The following is a 21,224-nucleotide window of genomic DNA, read 5'->3' as shown; positions in this document are numbered from 1 at the left end:
TATTTAGGCTGCATTGGGTCTTCGTTGCTGTGCGTGGGCTTTGTCTAGTTGCGGTGAGCAGGGGCTACCCTTCAGTGCAGTGTGCAGGCTTCTCATTGTGGTGACTTCTCTTGTGGAGGAGCATGGGGTCTAGGCTCGCAGGCTTCAGTAGTTGTGGCACACGGGCTCAGTAGTTGTGGCTCGCGGGCTCTACAGCACAGGCTCAGTAGCTGTGCCACATGGGCTTAGTTGCTCCGCAGCATGTGGGATCTTCCCGGACCAGGGCTCAAACCCAAGTCCCCTGCATTGGCAGGCGGATTCTTAACCACTGCACCACCAGGGAAGCCCCCAGGGCACTGTTAATTGGGAAAAGATTCCTCAGCTTCCTCCCATAGCAGGGTTCTGCTTGGATTGGGAAAATCTGTGAAGCAAATTCAGTAGGCTTCAACTTATTACTTTTTGAATCAGGGAGACATCTGTTTATAGAAGACGTATAAGCACATTATAGGCAGTTAGCAGGGGGGTTAAGTGCTTTAAAAATAATTTTTACTTAAAGGAAAGAAAATTAACCCAAACGTATTTGGATTAAAGGAGTCCAGTTGACTTGAATACTTTTTTGACAGAAAGGAGATGAAATGAAAATTAATTGTGCCTATTCTGCTTTTCTGAGATGACAAGGGCATCAGATTTAAAATCCCTGAGGGCAAACAAACTAACCTGACAGGTCCTAAAGAAAGTACTCCAAGCTCCTACCTGCCAAGGGGAACTAAGCAGTCTGAGAAACCTCTTCAAAGACTGTCAAACATGGTGTACCTTAGGCCTCTTAAACTTAGGATGAATCTTATCACAAGCTGTGGGTGTCTGTGTGTATGTGTGTGTGTGTGTGTCATTACTAAGGAATTTAAATTTACTGATCCATTAAATGGTGGGAAAAGCTAGACATAAAACTTTTGTTTTAAGAATGCAGAAAAAAGTCCATAAAAACCACTGGTTTGGGTTCTATAAGATTTCTTGTGTTGTATGCCTTCTGGTGCTTTTTATTAAATAAAGCCCTAAAGCCTGGTTAGGATGAAAGTGAACCAAACAATAACGATAATACTAATAATCGCTCACTTTGAGCATTTATTATATGCCAAGCACTGATCTAAATATCTTTCATCTAACTTAATCCTAGGAAAAACCCTATAAGATTGATATTATTTATTATCCCTATTTAACAAATAAGGACCCAGAGGCACAGAGAGGTGAAACACTTGCCCAGTGTCACAGTTAGTAAGAGGTGAAGTGGTTGTGAACCCAAGTAGCTTAAGTCCTGAGTTGGCTCCATAGGGAAGGCAACAGAATGCCGCTACCGTTTTTGGTCAACTTTAAAGAGGCTTTTCTTGTCTCTATTCAAAGCTCTATCACATGGGGCATATGTTGACTCACAACAACCAAACTTATTGAGTCAGGTCTGAAATTTGTCTGCCAAGAAGTTTAACCTCACACTGGAGCCAGGCAGCGTTGTTGGATGAAAAGATCATTCATTTCATGGAGTCTGTATTACCTTTTCTACCTACCAAGCAGTTTTGAGCACAGATGAGCTCAGGTGCTGAATTCCTCTCTCAAGTGAGGATCACACTGAGAACTGCTAGTGGTAAATCTCAAGCCCACAGGCCTGGCCAGACTCAGGGACATCAAGGTGATCTTAGTAGTTCTCATAACTGACTGAGTCAGAAAACCTAGGCTGCCCTCACTCATCTTTTGACTCCCTAGAAGTAAGTCCTAAAGGCATCCCCAAACTTTTAGGAGGGAGATGATCATATTCTTACCTACTTAGTAAGCATATGCAGTAACTAGCTTCGTGACCTACATAAGCCACATGGCTTCTAGGCCTAGGTTGGCTCAACTGTAAAATAGGGACATATCTTACCTATCTTGTCTGCCAAGAGGCAAGAGGTGGATCAGATGCTATTTGAGGGCCTGTCAAGCTCTAAACTGAAAATAAGAGGCAAAGGAGGAAGAGTAAGGGAGGGGGCCCTCCCTGTTCAATAGTTTACTCCTCAAAAGCCAGAGTCCCATTTGTTTTGTTAATTCCTGCAGTAACCAGATAATACCTTCAGTTCATCAGTTCATCTCTAGAGGGGGTGCTTTGCTCCTAACACACCTCCAAACCAGGCCCCACTACTAGAGTTAATAAAGATGGTGTTTAATAAAAAATAAACAAAATAAAAATGAGTTGTTTCAATAGCATCAGAAGAAATTTTTTTTCCAACAGTATCAGGAGAGATTTTTTTCAATCCAGTCTCGACTACAAATCTTATTAGTAAGAAACTTCGAATAAGAATAAGATATACAGTCATTTTATGGCAAACTATATATTTCTATCTACCTTTGGAGCAGAAGATTTATCTGCAGTGTTTCAAACATTAAGATAACTAAAAATTTCATATTAATAGCATTTTTACTGAACTAAATTAAATACTTGGGGTAAAGCCCTTTGAAATAGCATTTCACCTTCAAAATTCAGTCTTCTGTTTCCTCCCCTTCTTTTCTTAGCTCCTCTCTTTTGTTCCTAACACTTAAAGGTAATAAAAACATTTTAAAAAAAGAAAGAAAGAAAGAAAAAGATGTGCACACCAGAAGACAGTAACAAAAAACGATTTTGTTTTACATTTTATTTTCACACTTTTTACTTTCTTTTTCAGTTTCAAAACAAGCCTCTCTCCCCATATATTCCCACCCCCACCCTTCTGCAGAGAGCAGACTTCAAACTTCACTTCTGCTTTCAGGTCTTAAAGAGAAGGGGAGGGCGGGGAGGCAGAAAAGTGACCGAGAGTTATCTCAAAATAAAAATTAACAACAGATTTTCTTATTTCAAAATTCCCACGTTCTGCCAATTTGAAAATAACCTTTCCTCCCCTCTTCTAAGGTCCCCAGACCGTCAGAGTATTTAAGCCACAGTATAAAGGAGGTATCGTGTTGCTTACAGTTCTTCAGTCTGCACTGGGTGCCGTGCGCCTCCCTGAAGCCTCTTAAAAGGTTCTTGCTGTCGGTTAATTTCTGGCTGGAGTTTCCGGAAGAGCATTTTCTTTTCTTAAGGATGAGCGCTCCTTCACTAACTCCTGAACGTTCCTCGGGCTCCTCTTCCCCACTGAATCTCCTCGGGGAGTCAGGTCCTGAGGGACCGTGAAACTCTCCCTCCGCGGCGTGGACACAGGGGTCTCTCTCTCTCTGTGCCGAGGGCTCGGGATTCTCCAAGGGTCCCGGCGCCCCGCAACCGGTCTCACTCCGTGTTGGCGGTGAAAGTGACCGCGGTCATGGAGCGCTCCTCGGTCAGCGTGGTCATGCAGCCCCTCGCCCACGCGACCTGCAGGACTTCTTGTGTCACCTCATAATCCACGACCCGGACGAGGAGGGGTTTGGGTGGGTCCCCCGGAGCTCGGGAGGGAGCGTCTACACGGCTGCCAGAAATTCGCTTTTCCCTTGGAAAGAGAGGCGAAGGGCAGTCGGGTTCCCGGTCCTGTCCTCCCGCTTTGAAAAGGTCCTCCTCATCGGCCACTTCTTCCTGTACGGAGTCCCCCTGGGTCCCCAACCACCTCTCCGGGTGCAGAAGAAAGAGCACTTTCTCTCGGACCCAGGAGTCACAGTCCACATTCTCTCCGGGGCTGTGCTCGTGGGCGCCGCACCGGCTGCTGCTAGCCCCCGCTACCGAGGGGTTCGGCGCGCCCAGGGCCAGGGGAGCCCCGCGCCCCGCCTCGCGCACAAACGGCCGGGCGCACCGCCCGCTGTGGGGCGAGGCCGCGAGATTCGGAGCCCCGCGCGGACCCGGGGCCCCCATCCCGAGAGGAGGGCCATTCATCCGGTGGATCTTCCGCCGGTTCTCGCAGAGAACGCCCCCGGAGCTCTGGAAAGCGCAGGACTGCCGGTCGGCCGTGGGCGTGGCCTCCGAGCACCCCGCCTCCCGGGCCTGGGACTGTCCCCGCCCCCTCCCGTCCGCGCCTCCCTCCCTTTCTCGCGGCTTTCGGGCTTTTCAAAGGCGAAAAGCCTCACTTCCCCCGCAACCCCACGATCGCGCTCCTCCTCTTCTTACCTTTGATCCTAGACCTGCGGCCGTGATCTCATTTCTGAGTCTTTCCCCTCTCTCTTCTCAGTTCTATCCTAGTTTCCAGCCCACCACCGTTTGTCTCTAAACAACGGGAGACACCCTTGGACCGCACACACACCCGCACTGCCCCACGAAATGCCCAACACAGTGTATGTCTTCTTTCCAAGGACTCTCCTTGGAGTGAAGGAACATGGAAGTTAAAAAAAAAAAAAAGTCTGATTTAATCAAGTTCTTCTGATAAAACTTTCCGTGTCCACTCCGAATCCACCCTCACCATCCTACCAAGATTATCGAATGTAGATCAAAAGCATCTGATTGGGAAAGTTGAGCCCTTTGAGAAAACGCCTTTGTATTGTTTGTTGTTCTTCGTAGGAATGCGGGAATGTCACACCGGTCTTCATTTTGGTTTTGGCCATGCTCGTCCAAAGGGGCATAAGTGCCTTTGATCAAACGAAAATAAACAAAACCAAACCGCTATAAGAACTTAAGGATTTAGAATTTTGTGTTCGTTTTTAAAATTTCCCCTTTCACTATTCCCCTACCTCCCTCACCCCCACCCCTACACACACACACACACACACACACACACACACACACTCCTGTTTAACCCCAGAAGTTAAAAATACATAAATATGGATCTCTGGGTAGGCTTTCAGAATCTCTCGTTGCCAGGCCCTCTGACACACTTAACTTTGCCTGAGGGTAATGCGGAAAAGCTAGCTAACAGAAAAAAGGAAGCTTAGTTTGTGATTTCCAGTTTGTCCGTGGTTACAGGTCCCTGCTTTATTAGAAAGTGTTCACTTTTCCTGTCTGCTTTAGAAAAAAATGACTGCAATGGTGCAAGTTTCTGCCCGTACTTTGAAGGACCAAGTAGTATGGTGAAAGATATTTTGGAAAGAGAGGACCTTCTGATGTCTGCTGACTGGATGCCTGACCTTGGGCCAGTTACTGCTAAATTACAATTAACTAAATTTTTCGAGTGTATTAGGCAAGAATTGCTCTAAGCATTCGATATATTTAAACTCATTTATTCTTTTCTTTAAAATAAATTTCTTTTTGGCTGCATTGGTTCTTCATTGCTGCGCACAAGCTTTCTTTAGCTGTGGTGAGTGGGAACTACTCTTTGTTGCGGTGCGTGGGCTTCTCATTGCGGTGGCTTCTCTTGCTGCAGAGCACGGGCTCTAGGCGCGTGGGCTTCAGTAGTTGTGGCTCTCGGGCTCTAGAGCGCAGGCTCAGTAGTTGTGGCACACGGGCTTAGTTGCTCCGAGGCATGTGGGATCTTCCCCGACCGGGGCTCAAACCTGTGTCCCCTGCATTGGCAGGCGGATTCTTAACTACCCACGCCACCAGGGAAGCCCAAACTCATTTATTCTTCACAGCAAACTAACGAAGTAGCTCTATTGTCTCCTTGAGAACTCTGAAGCACAGGGAGGTTAAGATCAAATACCAATAAACAGTGGAGCCAGGAGTCTCACAAGATAAATGTTTGGTCCTATTTTAAATGAACTCCTTTAAATGTTTGGTCCTATTTTAAATGACTTCATGTTCTTTTCTGTTCATTTACTTAACCAGGAATCACTGAGTGTGTGCTAAATGTCAGCTACTGTTCTAGGTGATGGAGGAAAGAAGCTGAATTGCTTGTCCTGTTGGAATTTTCATTCTTTACATCAGTTACATACATCAAATTCTCTGTTCAAACGTAGGAGATAATAAGTTAACTTTAACGCACAAGAAAATCAACTGCAGGCTAATGCCCTACTCTACTCTCAAAGATTCTGCTCTTATAGGTTTCGGGGAGGGCTTAGAATGTGGATTTTTAGCAAGACCCTCAGCAATTTTGATGCTAGTGGTTCATAGACAACATTATAAGAAACATTACCAATGATAATACTCTAGACCATAAACTCTAGGCCTTTTTTTGCTGCTTTCATGTGACAATAAGAACACTGAGTTTTCCTTCCTTGCAGGAATATTGGGAGACTTCCAACGAAGGTACCTGTATTCTGAGGGAAGTGTAATGTAAACCACAAGATTTATTGCTTTCAAATTTTCATGCCAATGGGGATTGGGTGAGGGATTAGAATGGGCATGGGGAATGGGGAAAACCTATTTGCTGAGGAGTGAGCCTGATTCACCCACCATAAAGCACCTGAATTTCTAGATGTCAAGAAGTTGTGTATTAATGCATAAAAGAATGTTAAGAGGAAATGCCAAATAAATTAAACTTCAAAGAGATAAAGTCTAAAAAGAACATAAACAAAGAAATAGGCAGCTTGCCTTCAGGATAGTGGTGTCTGCTATGCTTTAATATCTCACAGTGCATAAAAGCCTGATAAAGGGTGCTGATAAAGTGAACCCATTCACTTCCCCTCTGAATTGCCTACTACCAACTCTAATTTAAGGAAAAGAGGCTTTGTCATAAGGATATTAGGAGATTTGTTAGGAGATATTGACAGATTTGTTGGGAAAGTGGGAATACCAGACTTTAAAACAGGTAGAAATCAAAGCTGTTGCCGAGGGAATAAGGAGTTGGTACAACAGGAACAGACTTCTCCGCTGGATGGAATGCACTCCGACTCTCACACTTGTCCCTGTGGCATTTACTCAGGAGTCAAATTCCACTCAGAAGTATCCATCTGGCTCAGTTTATGCAACCTGCTTACCCCTTCACAATGCAGGACAGTAAAAGAAAAGGTACAGTCAAAGAAGCCTTTGGGGGATCCCCTTGGCTTCTGTAATGGAAAAGCAAACAGCTGGACTTCCCCCACCTAATAAAACTGTATGGTAGGAAAAGGTAACATTCCAAAAAAGTAGTCAGCGTGTTGTTAAGAATTTTTTTTAAATTGCACTAATGTCTATCACACTAACTATTATAAACAGAGTGTGGATATGGGAGTGACAGATAGGGTATTCTGGATAAGGCAACATTATGAGCAATGGTGCAATGGTGAATATGGAGGCACATGTAGAGAATAGTTTTGTCCTTGACATTTCTCTTCTCTCACGTCTAAAACACTTTCCATGATTTTATCCATCCCGTGGCTTCAACTGCAACCTGTACTCTGATGATTCTCCAATTTATATCTCTATTATAGACCATGATGCTTATTTCCAGACTTGTGGTAGATTGTATTATTGTCTCAAATTATTTATTTCCTCATCCTGAAAGAAGATCATACTTCCTGGCTTATGTACCACATGACTTGCAATGCTCCTATTCCCATACACTTCTCTACCCCACTGATGTTGACTTTGGCCGTGTGACTTGCTTCAGCTTAAACAGGTGTGACGTTGGATGCATCTGAGCAAAAGGGAAGAGTCATTGCAAGGTTGGCCTTGGGCAGGCTCAAATCAGAGCTGCCATCTTTGCTGTGATCTGGGAATGAAGACAGTACATGGGACAGAGCTGACTGGAATCCTGCAAAGTTACAGCAGCTGATACATATTCTAAGCAAGAAACAAACTTTTGTTACAGTAAAACAATGAAATTTGAGGGTTGCTTCCTACCACAGTCTAACCTAGTGAAAAATGTTTCTGTTCAATTTTCTATTGGACACCTCTTTTGAATGTCACTTGAGAACTAAAATGTTGCCTGCCATATCAGTAAACAAAGGATGTTGCAGCCATTAGGCCATTACATTACAGCTGCCCAGACTGTGGGCCCTGAGGGAACTCAGGATGGAGGCAAAGGGGCTGCCCACTCCAAGCCCATCTAGCCATCAGCCCCGGCAGTCACCCCCGACAGTGCACCTAAGGAAACTCAGGATGAGAAAGCATAGGATAACTGCCCCAGATAGCTAATTGGCCCCAGATAGCTGGGGTGCATAGCACAGGGATGATTTCAGTGAGCCCAGACTCCTGCATCTTCCCAAACATAGAGAAGCGCTAAACTTAACTTGAGATACCCGATTTTCTTTTATTAACAATAATCTTTTGATATTTCAACTACCTGGTTTTGTTGCAAAAACTCCCCCCTCCCACCCCCACCCCCCGCCCTCTTCGGAGCAGTCTCTCTTGAGATGCTGTCTCCCAGGCTTGAAGTCCTAAGAATGTCCCCCAAATAAAACATAACTCTCAACTTTTATGTTGTGCTTTTTTTTTCAGTCAACACACTAGAAACCTAAAATATCTAAAACTGAACTCATTATTTATTCTCTTAAATCAGTCCCCTCTTTCAAGTGTTCCTTGTCCCAAGGTTTAGCTTGACTAGCAATTCTATTGTCTTCCCTTTCCCTCAGTGGCTAGACCCACCCCACATATCTAATATTTAACCGAGTGCTGATGTGTATGTATTTCCTCTCTGCCCCTACCTCTCCAATCCCCATAGCTACAAAAATAAACTCAGACCCTTAGGCATGACATAAAATATCTTCATAATCTTACCCCAGCCTATCACTGTTTATAGTTTAATGAATAAATGAAAAAAGAAACAAACAAGCCACCTAAATGAACACAAAGTGCAAGTCTGAGACTAGGGTGAGGTTATTGTGTATAAATAAAATCCAGACTGATTATGGATAGACCTTGAAAACTACGAGCCTTTTAGAAGAGATTCTAATCATATTTCCTTTGACAACTAAGGTTCTCGGGACCTGAAGAACTCAGACTGTGCAAAGAAAATCTACACTGGACTGAGTCAGGTGACTCTGATGGGCCGTGTTATCTTGGGCAAGTCTCCCCTCCAAATCTATGTTCTCATCTGCAAGGTATAAATAGTACCTGTCCCGTGTGCTTCCCAGGGTTTTCGTGGAGGTCAAATGAAACAATTCTGGTAACACTTTGAAACTATGAAGCTTGCAAAATATTTTAAATTTACTGTTTTTTTTTTTTTTTTGGTACGCGGGCCTCTCACTGTTGTGGCCTCTCCCGTTGCGAAGCACAGGCTCTGGACGCGCAGGCTCAGAGGCCATGGCTCAGGGGCCCAGCCGCTCCGCGGCATGTGGGATCTTCCCGGACCGGGGCACGAATCCGTGTCCTCTGCATCGGCAGGCGGACTCTCAACCATTGTGCCACCAGGGAAGCCCTAAATTTACTTTTTTTAAGTTCATTATTGTTTTTTAGAACTGGGAACCCAAACCACAGTTTTTAATGAAATCCTTAGGGAAAGATGCAGAAGTCAGTGGCTGGAGCTAGACAATAAGTACCAGACCCATAATCTTAGAACAGAGGAGCTTAGAACAGAGGAGCTAATGTTATTAGTTATAAACTGGAGAAAAAAGAGGAAGAGGGGGAATGTGGCAGTTCTGGGGATATCAAGCAGCTTAGCCCAGTGGTCTGAGATAAAATGAAAACTGAGGCAAATTTTTTAAAAAGGAGTCTTTGTTTTAAATTTTGTATTACCAAGGGGTGTGTTCCTGGCAGAAGAAAGAGGCTTAGTTTACCTAACATGTGGCCCTGAGACTAACGTGGTATATATGTATGATATTTTTTGAATGAAACATTTAAGCACATTGCCTTTTCACTCCACAGAGAGTTGGCGACCCTTAAAAGATGTCGGCCAGGTACTTTGAAAGGACAAAGAATGCTAGGTGTGCCAGTTAGCTGCAAGAGATGATGCATGTAGCACTCTGAATAGTAGCTGCATAAAGGGGATTTTTAAACTATAATTCATTGTCAGCTGCCTGCATTATCCAACATTTTAAAGTATATTCATCATCCTCCTCTCCTGTCAGAGATTTGGATTTAAGACCAGGCTCTCTCATTGACTATGAATAAACAACTTATTAAACAGGAAATTTTGTCATTAGTAATTGAGTTGGCATTTTATGATAATAAAGAACGAATGTTCTTTACCCTACACTCATCTTCAGCATAAACAAAATTTGACTTGTTCAACAGCAGCCCGTAGTACTATTCCAGAGATAATTCAATCTTTGACTCAACATGGGTGAATTAATACTTATGAAATACTTCATATAAAATAATCACTCAGGTTAGTAAAATAAAGGTCATGATCTTAATATACCCAATCTTGATTAGTTTATAATAAAATATTTTTAATGGGGCAAGGCAATTTTTCTTCCCATTACGTTATTTTATTAACCAATGTGCATGTGATCAGATATGGGGTATAACAGCTGTAGAAATCCTCAGTGATATTTTACATCCAGAGAGATTTCATTCCCCAAATATCTAGCTGTTATAATTTGTTATGTTTTATCAACAAGAAAAGAGTGGCTGGAAAATACTGAGTCTCTCATTTAGCAAGTCTGCAAACAAGTTGACCTGGAATGTCTAGGAACTCAAAGAAACTGTTAGTAATAATCCCTTGTTATCTCTTATTCATACTTCATAATTCATCCCTCCAGGGCAAGGCTTGGAGAGAATGTTGTAGTAGATTAAACTGATCATTTAGTAACCCCACTGCTTATCTCTACTCCCCCTTCTTTCTCAACTCTTTTACTGAGGACAATCTTATGTTATTTTCAAAGCCATAAATTCATTAAGAAAGGCATGGAATTTAGCCCTCCTTCAGTTTAATACTCCTGATAGGTACCCTTTCCTCCTTTCCTCTGACCATGCTTTGTGTCTCTTTTACCTCTTCTCTGCACTTTCTCCTCCTTTTTTTTTTTTTCTGGTCTTTTATGCAGTTCCTTCCTTCCTTTCTATTGTGATATAGTGCAGAATTTGAGAGCGTGAGTGATGGAGCCAAACTCCCTGGATTTAATATCTACCTTTGCCATATATTAGCTGAACGACTTTAGGCGTCCTACTTAACCTTTTTCTTACCTTAGTTTACCCATCTGAAAACTGGGGGTAAGAATAGTACCAATCCCATAGGGTTGTTGTTGGGAACAAATGATTTAATATGTGTAAAGCCTCTAGAACAGTGCCTGCCACATAGTAGATGCCATTTCCTCTAGAATAAATGAAGGCAGGGATTTTTAAAACTTTTGTTCACCGCAATGTAACTATCACTGTTGTATCTCCAGTACCTAGACCAGTGCCTGATACCATTGTTGAAATAATTTTCTATTTCTACTGTGTTTATTTTTCAGTGTTTTTCTTTGGAGTTCTGCTGCTTCTTTCTTTCCTCCTTTAAGACCTCTCTGTTTCTACTTCTGCATTCTTTGCCTCTCAGGTTTCCATCATCTATTGCTCACCTAAATTGTCTCCTATGTCTCTGGGTCTAAGGTTTTTGAGCAGAGTCAAACATCACAAATTCAACATTTATCAGTAATTATTAGTCATGGAGTTTCCAATGAAAAGAGAAAGAAGAACTCTTGAGTCAAGAAAAACTGAGAATAAAATAATACTTTAAATACAATATTTTACATTAAATTTGTGGTGACCTGTGTTTGTCATTTATACATAGGTTAAGCTGCCTGTAAAAATCTGCCACTTTCTACCATTAGTTTTATTTTGATTCAAACGTAAAAGTAGTTAAAAGAAGAGTGTAATAAACAGCTGTTGTTCACCTGGATTCACTGATATTTTATCATATTTGATCCCTCTCTGTCTTTACACACACACACACTATATAGACATTACTAGGAATTATTTGAAATTAAGTTACAGATATCATACTTTACTGCTAAATACTTCAGCATGCATCTTAACAAAATAAATACCACCACATTACCAATATCGTACTTAAGAAAATTTACATTAATTTGATAGTATCATTTAATGTATCATAATAAATTTTTCCCAATGGTCTACAAAATGTGTGTTTTAGAGTTTGTTCCTCTGATCCAGAATTCAATAAAGGTTCACGAGTCGCAGGTGGTTAAGTTTCTTAGTCTCCTAAAATCTAGAATGAAGCACTCACATCTTTTCTTCCCACCCCTGATATTAACTTTTTTGAAGAATTCAGGCCAATTATCTGATAGAATGTTCTATCCACAATTTGGATTATTCTGATTCTTCCCTTATGATTAGATTCAGGTTACGCAGTCTTGGCCAGAAATCTATGTGGTGATATATTGCACTTCTCACTGCACTGTATCAGAAGGCACACAATGTTGGGTTCTTCCACTGCGACTCATGCTAAGTTTGACCACTTGGTAAAGATGGTGACCACCAGTCATCTCCATTATACAGGCCCATTTTACCCTTTACAATTTGTAAGTAGTAATAATATTAAATAAACTTTATTTAATATTATTTAATAATAATCCTTGCTTGAGTTAATTCTTAAATTGGAGATTGCAAAATGTCAACTTTCTAATTTGCCATTCCTTCTACATTCCTTAGTAGGTATTCTTCTGTGAAGAAGAGTTTTTGTTTGCCAGACCACCTCATTTTCATATCATTGTGGATTCAAGGATTTTTTAAAAAAATTCAGGTGTTATAATCCACTACATTATTGTTATTTTCGATGCTGTTATATATGGTATCAAATTTGCCAAGTAGGAAGTTCGTTGTACCAGTTCTGTTTTCTTTTGACATGACCAATTTTTTTTTTTCTTTAAATTGAACCCCGGTCCTTGGCAGTGAAAGCGTGGAGTCCTAAGCACTGGACCGCCAGGGAATTCCCAACATGACCACATTTAGTCTCGAGCATTTCCTTACTTTCTTGCCCAAGGTGTTCTTTCCTTTTCTTCTTTCCTTTTCCTGTTCTTCAGCCTTTTCTCCAAGAGTTCTATTTTCCCTGAAAGGTATTTATGAAGATCTGACTATCAGGGATGATCATTGAGTGTTGTTACTTGTAGCCCTTTTCAGTCAACAGAGCCAAAGAATAGATGTTATTTTTAATCCCAGGTTCCTACATTGTTCAAAAGTCAAAACAATATAAAAGGGATATATATTCGGGGAAGTCTTATTCCCATCCCTAACTCCACTACTTATAGGTCACTTAAAAAATAGTTTCTCGTTTAATCTTCCTGTGTTTCTGTTTGCAAAAGAAAAGTTAGCAGAGATCTATTTGATATACACTAATTTTCTCATTCTTTCTTACATACTCTTGTACATGTAGCTTTTTTTTTCCACTTAAAAACGTATCATGGAAATTACCTCAAATTACATCACAGAGAACTTCCTTGTTGCTATAAGTGCTTCACTGTGTAGATGTGTCGTAATTCATTCACCTGGACTTTGAAGGATGGAAATTTAGGTTGTTTCTAAAAGTCTGATATTACAAATAATATTGGAGTGAATAACCCAGTGCAAACATTGGTTTTATATTTGTGGAGGAATCCTCAGGGTAAATTTCTGGAAGTTGAATTGCTTGTATAAATGCGTATGTATTTTATTAGATGGTACTGAATTCCCCTCACTGGAGTTGTAACTTTCCTACTCCCACTACCGTATATGAGTATGCCTATTTTCTACAGCTTCAAACTTGGGTTCTCAATATTTTTTAAAAGTATTGCATGACAGTTTAATCACACTTTTTTTTTGAGTGAAGTTAAGCATCTTTTCATATGTTTAAGGGTCATTTTATTTGTTTTTCTGTGAACTAACCATGTCTCTTGCCCATTTTTCTATTGGATTTGAGTAAATTTTTTTTCTCCTCTCAGTGTTAAGGGTTCTTTATATTTTATGGAAAATAGTTCTCTATTTGTGATATAAATTGCAAATAGTTTCTCCTAGTGTGTAATTTATATTTTGACGCCAGATCTTTTGCCACTGAGAAATCACACACATGCACACATACATATGTATTTTATTTATCAAACTTAATTTGTTACTTCTGAATTTGGAAAGCCTTTACTTATACCCACATTATAAAGGAACCAACCAATGTTTTCTTCTAGTATTTGTATGACTTCTTTTCTTTTTAAAGGCTTTATTTATTTATTTATATCTTGGATCAATTTGGAGTTTATTCTTGTATAGGTATGAAATATGAGTTTAATTTAATTTTACTTTTTTTCAGATTGCTATCCATTTGTCTCACTGCCACTTATTTAAAATTCCATCTTTACCCCAGCGACTTGAGATGCCACTTTGATCTTATTTTAAACTTTCCTGTGTACTTGTTATTTCTGGACCTTTTTTTCCCCTTTGTTCTGCACAATCATGTACCATTACTACACTTTATATAGGTTTTATAGTATGTTTTAATGTTTGTGGGGTTAATCTCCCCTTTTAACCTATTTTCTTTTCCTGAAATTTGTATTGTTATTTTTGCATATTTATTTTCCATGTTCTTAGTCTCAGGAATCTGATGAAAGGAAATAGTCAAAAATGCAGCAGAGAGACTTCCCTCGTGGTCCAGTGGTTAGAACTCAGCACTTTCAGTGCTGGGGCCTGGGTTCAATCCTTGGTCCAGGAACTAAGATACCATAGCTGCACAGCGCAGCCAAAAAAAAAAAGCAAAAATTCTAATGGGACAACTAGAAATATATCAAGTGCTCTCTTTGGGAAATAATCTAGAACTAAAATCTTACATCTCGTGTTCACTGCAGTAACTGCATGGTACTAACTAAAGTCTGACAGTCTTACTGGATTATAAGCAATGTCTTTTAACAGTGTTTAAAACCTAGAGTATATTTTGCCTTGGAAACACATAGATCTGTTAGAGGGAGAGAAAGCCACACATCAATTAGGAAGAAGAATACCCAGATAGATGTTAGCTATTTTTATTTGTAACTTTTAAAATCACAGAGCCAGAATAAGGGGGAGTGAACAAAAGTTCACTCAAGAAAATAAAGTTCACTCAAGAAGTGAACAGGGACTTCCCTGGTGGTCCAGTGGTAAACAATCTGCCTTACAATGCAGGGGACTTAGGTTTGATCCCTGGTCAGGGAATTACGATCCCACATGCTATGGGGCAACTAAGCCCCGTGCCCCTCAGCGAGAGCCCACGTGCCTGCAAACTACAGAGTCCACGCACCACAACTAGAGAGGGAAAACCCACACTCCTCAACAAAGATCCCTTGTGCCTCAACGAAGACCTGACGCAGCCAAATAAATAAATAAAAATAATAAATAAATAATTTTAAAAAGAAGTGAACAAAATTGGAACAGGGCTGGAACACACATGCCACCAGCACTGCTGAGGTTGGAGGGGGTAAAGAAAAGGGGAGAGGCTGGGAGTGGCTTCTTTCTCTCTTTCACCTCATTGCTCAGGTACAGTAAGATCAGAAAAAGCAAAGGGCTGTCGGCAACTGGGTTTTAATAGCTGGAGCCAAGATTTCTATCAGAGATTGAGAAACATGGGTGAATAGAAACTTGGGGAAAGAGAATTAGGCTGTTAATGTTACCTATACTGACACAACAATCCCTCCATCTGCATTTTTTTTTTTTTTACTATTTTTATTTTCCCCAACTAAAATAATTTTAATGCTAACGTCCCAGGTTAGAAGGGAGAAATCACCTTTGTTGTAGGTGCTGTGCTATTCCATCGGCTGTGTTTTACTTTCAGTTTTATTTTTTCTCTGCTCCTAGTGTTTACTGAGATTAGGGAAAATGGATATAAAACTTTAGGTATTATCACAGACAACTTAAAGAAATTTAATTTAGAGTTCTTTCATGTTTTTTTCTCAAAATTCAAATCACCAAACAAAAATTCGTCATGAAAAATGCAAAATGAGTAGAAACAAAACTTGTGTTATTAAATGAGATTCTATTCTAGAGGATGTCTAAATGTCCTCCGAAACTGCCCTGCCTTGTCCTGCTCCCAAAGTTTGAGCAGACTGAAATCTCCATTCTTCCTCTGTATTTCCCCTCAGTGAGTCTTAGGCAGAGTGAACATTCATGCTCACTAAATACGCAGACAATTGCAAAACCCAGTCCGCATCCACCCAGAGCCAAGTACACATCTCTGCAGAGTTGAGCATGTTGCCTGTACTGAGTCCTCAGAGAGTTCCTAGCTGCCTGAGAGGCCAATTAGCATAATACAAAGTACAGGCTTCAGAATCTGACAAACTCAGGCTCTGATCACGACTTAAAATCTGCATGACCTTTGATGAGCCATAACCCACCCCCCAGCCAGAATTCCCACAATAAGATAAATCACAGGGCTTCCCTGGTGGCGCGGTGGTTGGGGGTCCGCCTGCCGATGCGGGGGATGCGGGGGATGCGGGTTCGTGCCCCGGTCCGGGAGGGTCCCGCGTGCCGCGGAGCGGCTGGGCCCGTGGGCCGTGGCCGCTGGGCCTGCGCGTCCGGAGCCTGTGCTCCGCGACGGGGGCGGCCGCAGCGGTGAGAGGCCCGCGTACCACAAAAAAAAAAAAAAAAAAAAAAAAAAAAAAAAAAAAAAGATAAATCACACACAGACACATACACAAAAGTATATATAAAATTGGGCACAATTATCAGCAGGTAGTTAAATGTTAAGTAAACAGTAGGCACATTATTATTAGTAAGACAATAAGGCACAGGGCTATAATAATGATGCCATGTACCAGCTGGGAGTAACCCTCAGTTATCAATGCTAAAGATAATGAGAATCCCTGGGGCAGAAACTAGACCACATTCTCCGGAGAGATTTATGGACCCCAGTTACTTAGACCTCTTCCCTCTGGCACCAAGGATAAGTCTCTAGGTAACAACTGGCTCATGGTGACCTAAGCATACTGTCACTCCCAAGGAATCATATTTTTTTATCAAAACAAAGCTCTCCTTCAGCCAGTTTGTTTACTTTTCTAAGAATAAACACCTAAAATTTAGATTTCCTCTAATCTTTGTAGTCGGGATGTTTGTGACCTCCATGGGGTAAGAAACCAATATTTTCCATATGGCTAAATCAACTTTATCCAGACTAGATAAATCCAACCATTGTGTTTGTGTCTGCTTTTAGTGCAGATAGAAGAACATAGCTTGTGATGTTTATCTCTTCCTTTATTTTCCTTGAAAGATATGCATACACAATCAATTGGAATCCAAATTAAAACAAAAATTCTGATAAGGATAAAAGACTAATAAGAGTATTGATTATAATCATTTAATCAATTTAATCATTTAAATTTCCTTTATGAAAAAGATACTTGGCTTAGGGAAAAAAAAGGTTGAAATCAAAGTAACACTGTTCTGGCTCCGCCTCTAGCACTGATTATCTATATGATCTCAAAGATGTCATTTATTTTCTTTGGCCCGCAAATCTTCATATGTAATGAGAGAATTAAAGTTTATCTTATCAAAATTCTCTGAGTATGTACATATGCATACAGAAACATGAAATAAATGTAAATATATGTGTATGTATGTTTACATGTGCATTTGCATATCCAGATTCACACCTACATATGCATCTTAGTTTCCCATGAGAAAGCAGATTATAAACAAGGGGGCTGGAATAGGTGATAGGCAATGTCCAGTCCTATGCCGACATCGTCTGTTTCGAGCTTTTTAAAAATTTTTTTTATTGATTTATTTGTTTTTGTTGTTGTTCGTTTGTTTCTAGCTTTTAAAATGCCCATATCTTCATTCCTCCATCCAAGGCAACTGAGAAATGGAAGCTTGTTAGCAGTACAAATTCTCAGGCCTGACCTCGGACTTACTGAATCTGGGGCTGTGGGGAGAGGCTCAGCCATCTGTGTTGCAACCTGCCCTCCGGGTGCTTCTGAAGGGCACTAAAAGGTGAGAACCACTGCATTCAAACATTTCCAGGGAAGAACTATATGCTAGAGTCCTAGGCAGAAGTGGAGAGACAGTAATTAAAGGGAAAAAAGCAGAATATTCTACAGAGAACTTGAGTCACAGGTAGTAGGAAGAGTGTTTGGGGAAACAGCAGTGGCAGGCACAGGGGAGCATTATTTTGGGTCGTAGGGAACTGACGTGGTAATGAGAACACCGAGCAGAAGCCCAAGCAGCAATAAGGAAGCAGTAGCCACATGCTCCCGTGTTAAATCACTTGTTCTCATGCAGTCATTTCTGCTCCTTTGCGAAGACCCTCTGACTTTAGAACCTTCTTCCTACAGTGGATCGCAAAGGAAGATAATTATCCTGTTTTTACCCATAGCTGTCTCTGACCCCTATAGTCATTACTTTAGAAACTTGAGACAGGGAGAGTTAGGCATTCCCAGCCTAACCCTACTTGTCTTCTGGTCCTTTTCAAAAATTTAAGGTTCTCCTGATTCTAGTTTTAATTTTTCCCCTCATTGACAGCTAGGAGCATGTGTATGTTCAGAAAAAGGCAGAAAATTCCTGGAGTTCTAATGGGCTAGGGGTGAACTTGCCCAGAGAAAGCTGCAGGGGTGAGAATAAGCCTATAGAATCGACAAGGCAAGAACTCGGCTTGAATGCCGAGTTCTTAGGAGGCTGATGGAGAACACGCTGTCATCCAGGACGTTGCCCTGAGAGGGGAATCCCTGGCTTCGCAACTTCCTGGCCAGCGTGAGGGCCACCAGCCGGCTGTAACCTTTCCTGCGATGCTCTGGCAGGGTTTAGCCATGGCACATGGTAGCAAACTGGTCTGTGACAGACCAAGACACGGGTTCCCCTTGTCATCATGGACACACACTCGGGAAGCAGGAGATGAGGTTGGCAATGTACCAATGACACCGTTCATTGCCGCCCCAAGACCAAGTCCGGTTGAGTAGATAAGCATCAGCAACACAGGTAGGTTAGTCGTGCGGAAGAACTCATTCTCGAAGAAAATGACATGAGAAGAAATACGAACTCGGTATCACGGGACCACAAACAACTACTTCTCTTTATACCGACTCAAACTGAGAAATCATCCTCGAGATAGTGCCTTGCAAATACCAGAATATTTTCAATAAATTAGAATCTGTCACTCACCACTTATAAACATCTTTTAGGGTTTCATTTCAGATAGGACACAACACTCATTATATTAAATTTAAGTCTTTCCTTCGAATTTTATGCCCCTTTGTTATTGTCCTCAGAATAGATGAGGCAAGTATTTCATTTTTCTGTAAAACAGATCTCAGACTTGATCTTATTAACTCCTGAAACTGCTGACACCCTCTCTGAGGGCCTTAAACAAGTCCAGATTCTTGGGCCCCTAATCGTTTCCTTGGTAAAAAATAAACGTTTTAGGATAGAATTTCTATCTTTATGCATCCATGACCAGAAAAAGAAATACAAATTTCTTAATATTCTAGGCATACGTAGATGCTCAAGAAATGCTAGCTCTTCCAGACCTTTCCCTAAAAGGTCTGGAAAAAGGTTTAAAAACCCATGACATTAAGATAAAAAAGAAAAAAAAAAGAAAAGATAAAAATTGGTGCAATTTCTGAGAACTGAGATGGATTACTTAGTTGCAACTCTCTGGGGCTGGTTGTGCTTCCGAATTTGCTTCCACTCTTGAAATTATTAGTGTCCTAAGACTATCCCCACTTAAGAGCCTGGTAACGTCATTCTCACTATGTCCTTCTTTATAAAGAACACTTTTGTGTTTTCTTTCTATTAGTGGTTCTGCAGTGTTAGCTCACATTCCAGGCATTCTGTGGGCTCTGGCACTGGGTCACTCATCTAACAACTAAGCAGGGGGAAAGAATAAATAAATACAAGCAATAACGGGCTCAATAGGCTTTTTCATTTAATTCTTGAAAATAAACTTCAAAACAAAGTCAAAGAAGCCTCAGGCAGAAATGTCACTGCAAATAAAAACACTAACACATGTGTTTCAGGAGTGACAGTGGAGACTATGACCTTGTATGTGAAGGGCAGATATCCAAAATAAGGTGTCCAAATTTGGGTAATGATGTAGGTGTTAAAGACAAACTGTGGGACTTCCATGGTGGTGCAGTTAATAAGAATCCGCCTCCCAATGCGGGTTCGAGCCCTGGTCCAGGAAGATCCCACATGCCGCGGAGTAACTAAGCCCGTGCACCACAGCTACTGAGCCTGCGCTCTAGAGCCCGCGAGCCACAACTACTGAGCCCACGTGCCACAACTACTGCAGCCCGCGTGCTGCAACTACTGAAGCCCCTGTGCCTAGAGCCCGTGCTCCACAACAAGAGAAGCCACCACAATGAGAAGCTCATGCACAACAAAGAGTAGACCTGCTCGCCGCAACTAGAGAAAGCCCGCATGCAGCAACGAAGACCCAACACAGCCAAAAATAAATAAAAATTTTAAAAATTTATTAAAAAGAAACAGACAAACTGTCTAACTTCCTATGCAGAAATAAATCTGATTTTAAAAAGCCTCACTGGGGATCGAGGAAAATTTAAAACAACATCTCAGGGACAGGACAGTAAACAGACTGTGGGAAACTCTAAAACTCTAAAGGACAAACAGCCTGACCTTTTTTACTTCCTAGCTCTATCACCACTTACTATTTGAGTGATCTTAAAACAAAGTTACTTAGCTTCCTTTGTCTCTGATTATGCAGGATGGGAATAACAGTGATTTGCTATGAAGTTTAATCCCCATAGGGTTGTTATTAGGATTAAACATTGGTATAAATGCATGTGTACATGTAATGGGCTTAGAATAGTGCCTGGCATATAGCACATATCAATAAATATCAGCCATTTTAACCATTGTTATTTTTGTTATACAGCACTGTCATTCCATTTGAAAACTTACCTTAATTTTAAGGACCTCCTTGGGGGTGGAAATGGGTAAAACTGGCTAAGGCACATTTGTTTCTGTTAGTTAAAAAAGGAATAAAGTCTATGTAAAAAAAGTACTCTATGGTAGTTTTATTGTATTTGGAAAACGTCCCTCCTTCATCTTCCTCTTTGTCCAATTTTAACAAGTATAACCAGTCTTTGGATATGGTTGCTACAAACAGCTGTCACTTTAATAAGGAGACAAACACCTAAGGCAAGAGAAAGTGGTTGTGTGGTGGTTAAGTGGGGAGAAATACATTCAAGGGTAGCAACTCTTAATGAGAAAACTAGTTAGAACAGAAAAATGTATCAGTCACTTAGGACAGAATAAAGCACAAATGGGAAATTTGAATTTCTCTCTGCTTTTGCTTTCCTTCTTTCCTCTCTCTTCCTTAAAGCTGAATTTCTTGACAATGAATGAAACCTGAGAGGATTTAGGATACTTCTGTTTGGAAACTAAGCCAACCTAAATGATTCAAATATTAATGTTGACAGGTGCACCTGCATTTATTTCTGGTAAATAGAGAATGCCAAGAAATTCTGTCCAAATGAAAGAAAGTAAATCCCTTAATTTTAGGTTGCTGGGCAGGTGTCTCATATTTAAGCAAAACCTGTTTGTTAAACATATGCCCAACGGAAAGCTGGAGAATGGTAGAACCCATATAAAATAATAATTTTAAATGACTGACAGTAAACTGTGTTTCTGTAACATCTGTACAGGCTGCCTTCCCCCCCCAAATTACAAC

The 21,224-nt window shown here is 41.0% G+C and overlaps 2 protein-coding genes across 2 annotated transcripts in view; one reads left to right on the top strand and one right to left on the bottom strand.

Annotated features, from left to right (window-relative positions):
* Positions 1-2,997, top strand: part of RHAG (Rh associated glycoprotein) — a 41,394-nt gene extending 38,397 nt beyond the window's left edge. Inside the window, exon 12 of the mRNA XM_060163929.1 lies at positions 2,891-2,997. Within this exon, the coding sequence (XP_060019912.1) occupies positions 2,891-2,997 (107 nt within the window). The remainder of the gene's footprint in view (positions 1-2,890) is intronic.
* On the bottom strand, positions 2,621-3,867 carry C10H6orf141 (chromosome 10 C6orf141 homolog). The gene has a single exon (XM_060164222.1). The coding sequence runs from the start codon at positions 3,818-3,820 to the stop codon at positions 3,245-3,247; it is 576 nt and encodes a 191-aa protein (XP_060020205.1). The 5' UTR covers positions 3,821-3,867; the 3' UTR covers positions 2,621-3,244.
* Between the last annotated feature and the right edge of the window lie 17,357 nt (positions 3,868-21,224).

Source organism: Lagenorhynchus albirostris, chromosome 10 (genome assembly GCF_949774975.1).
Source record: "Lagenorhynchus albirostris chromosome 10, mLagAlb1.1, whole genome shotgun sequence".
In the NCBI taxonomy this organism is placed as follows: domain Eukaryota; kingdom Metazoa; phylum Chordata; class Mammalia; order Artiodactyla; family Delphinidae; genus Lagenorhynchus; species Lagenorhynchus albirostris.
The sequence above is the reverse complement of the archived record's forward strand: the minus strand, read 5'-3'. Positions and strand labels throughout refer to the sequence as shown.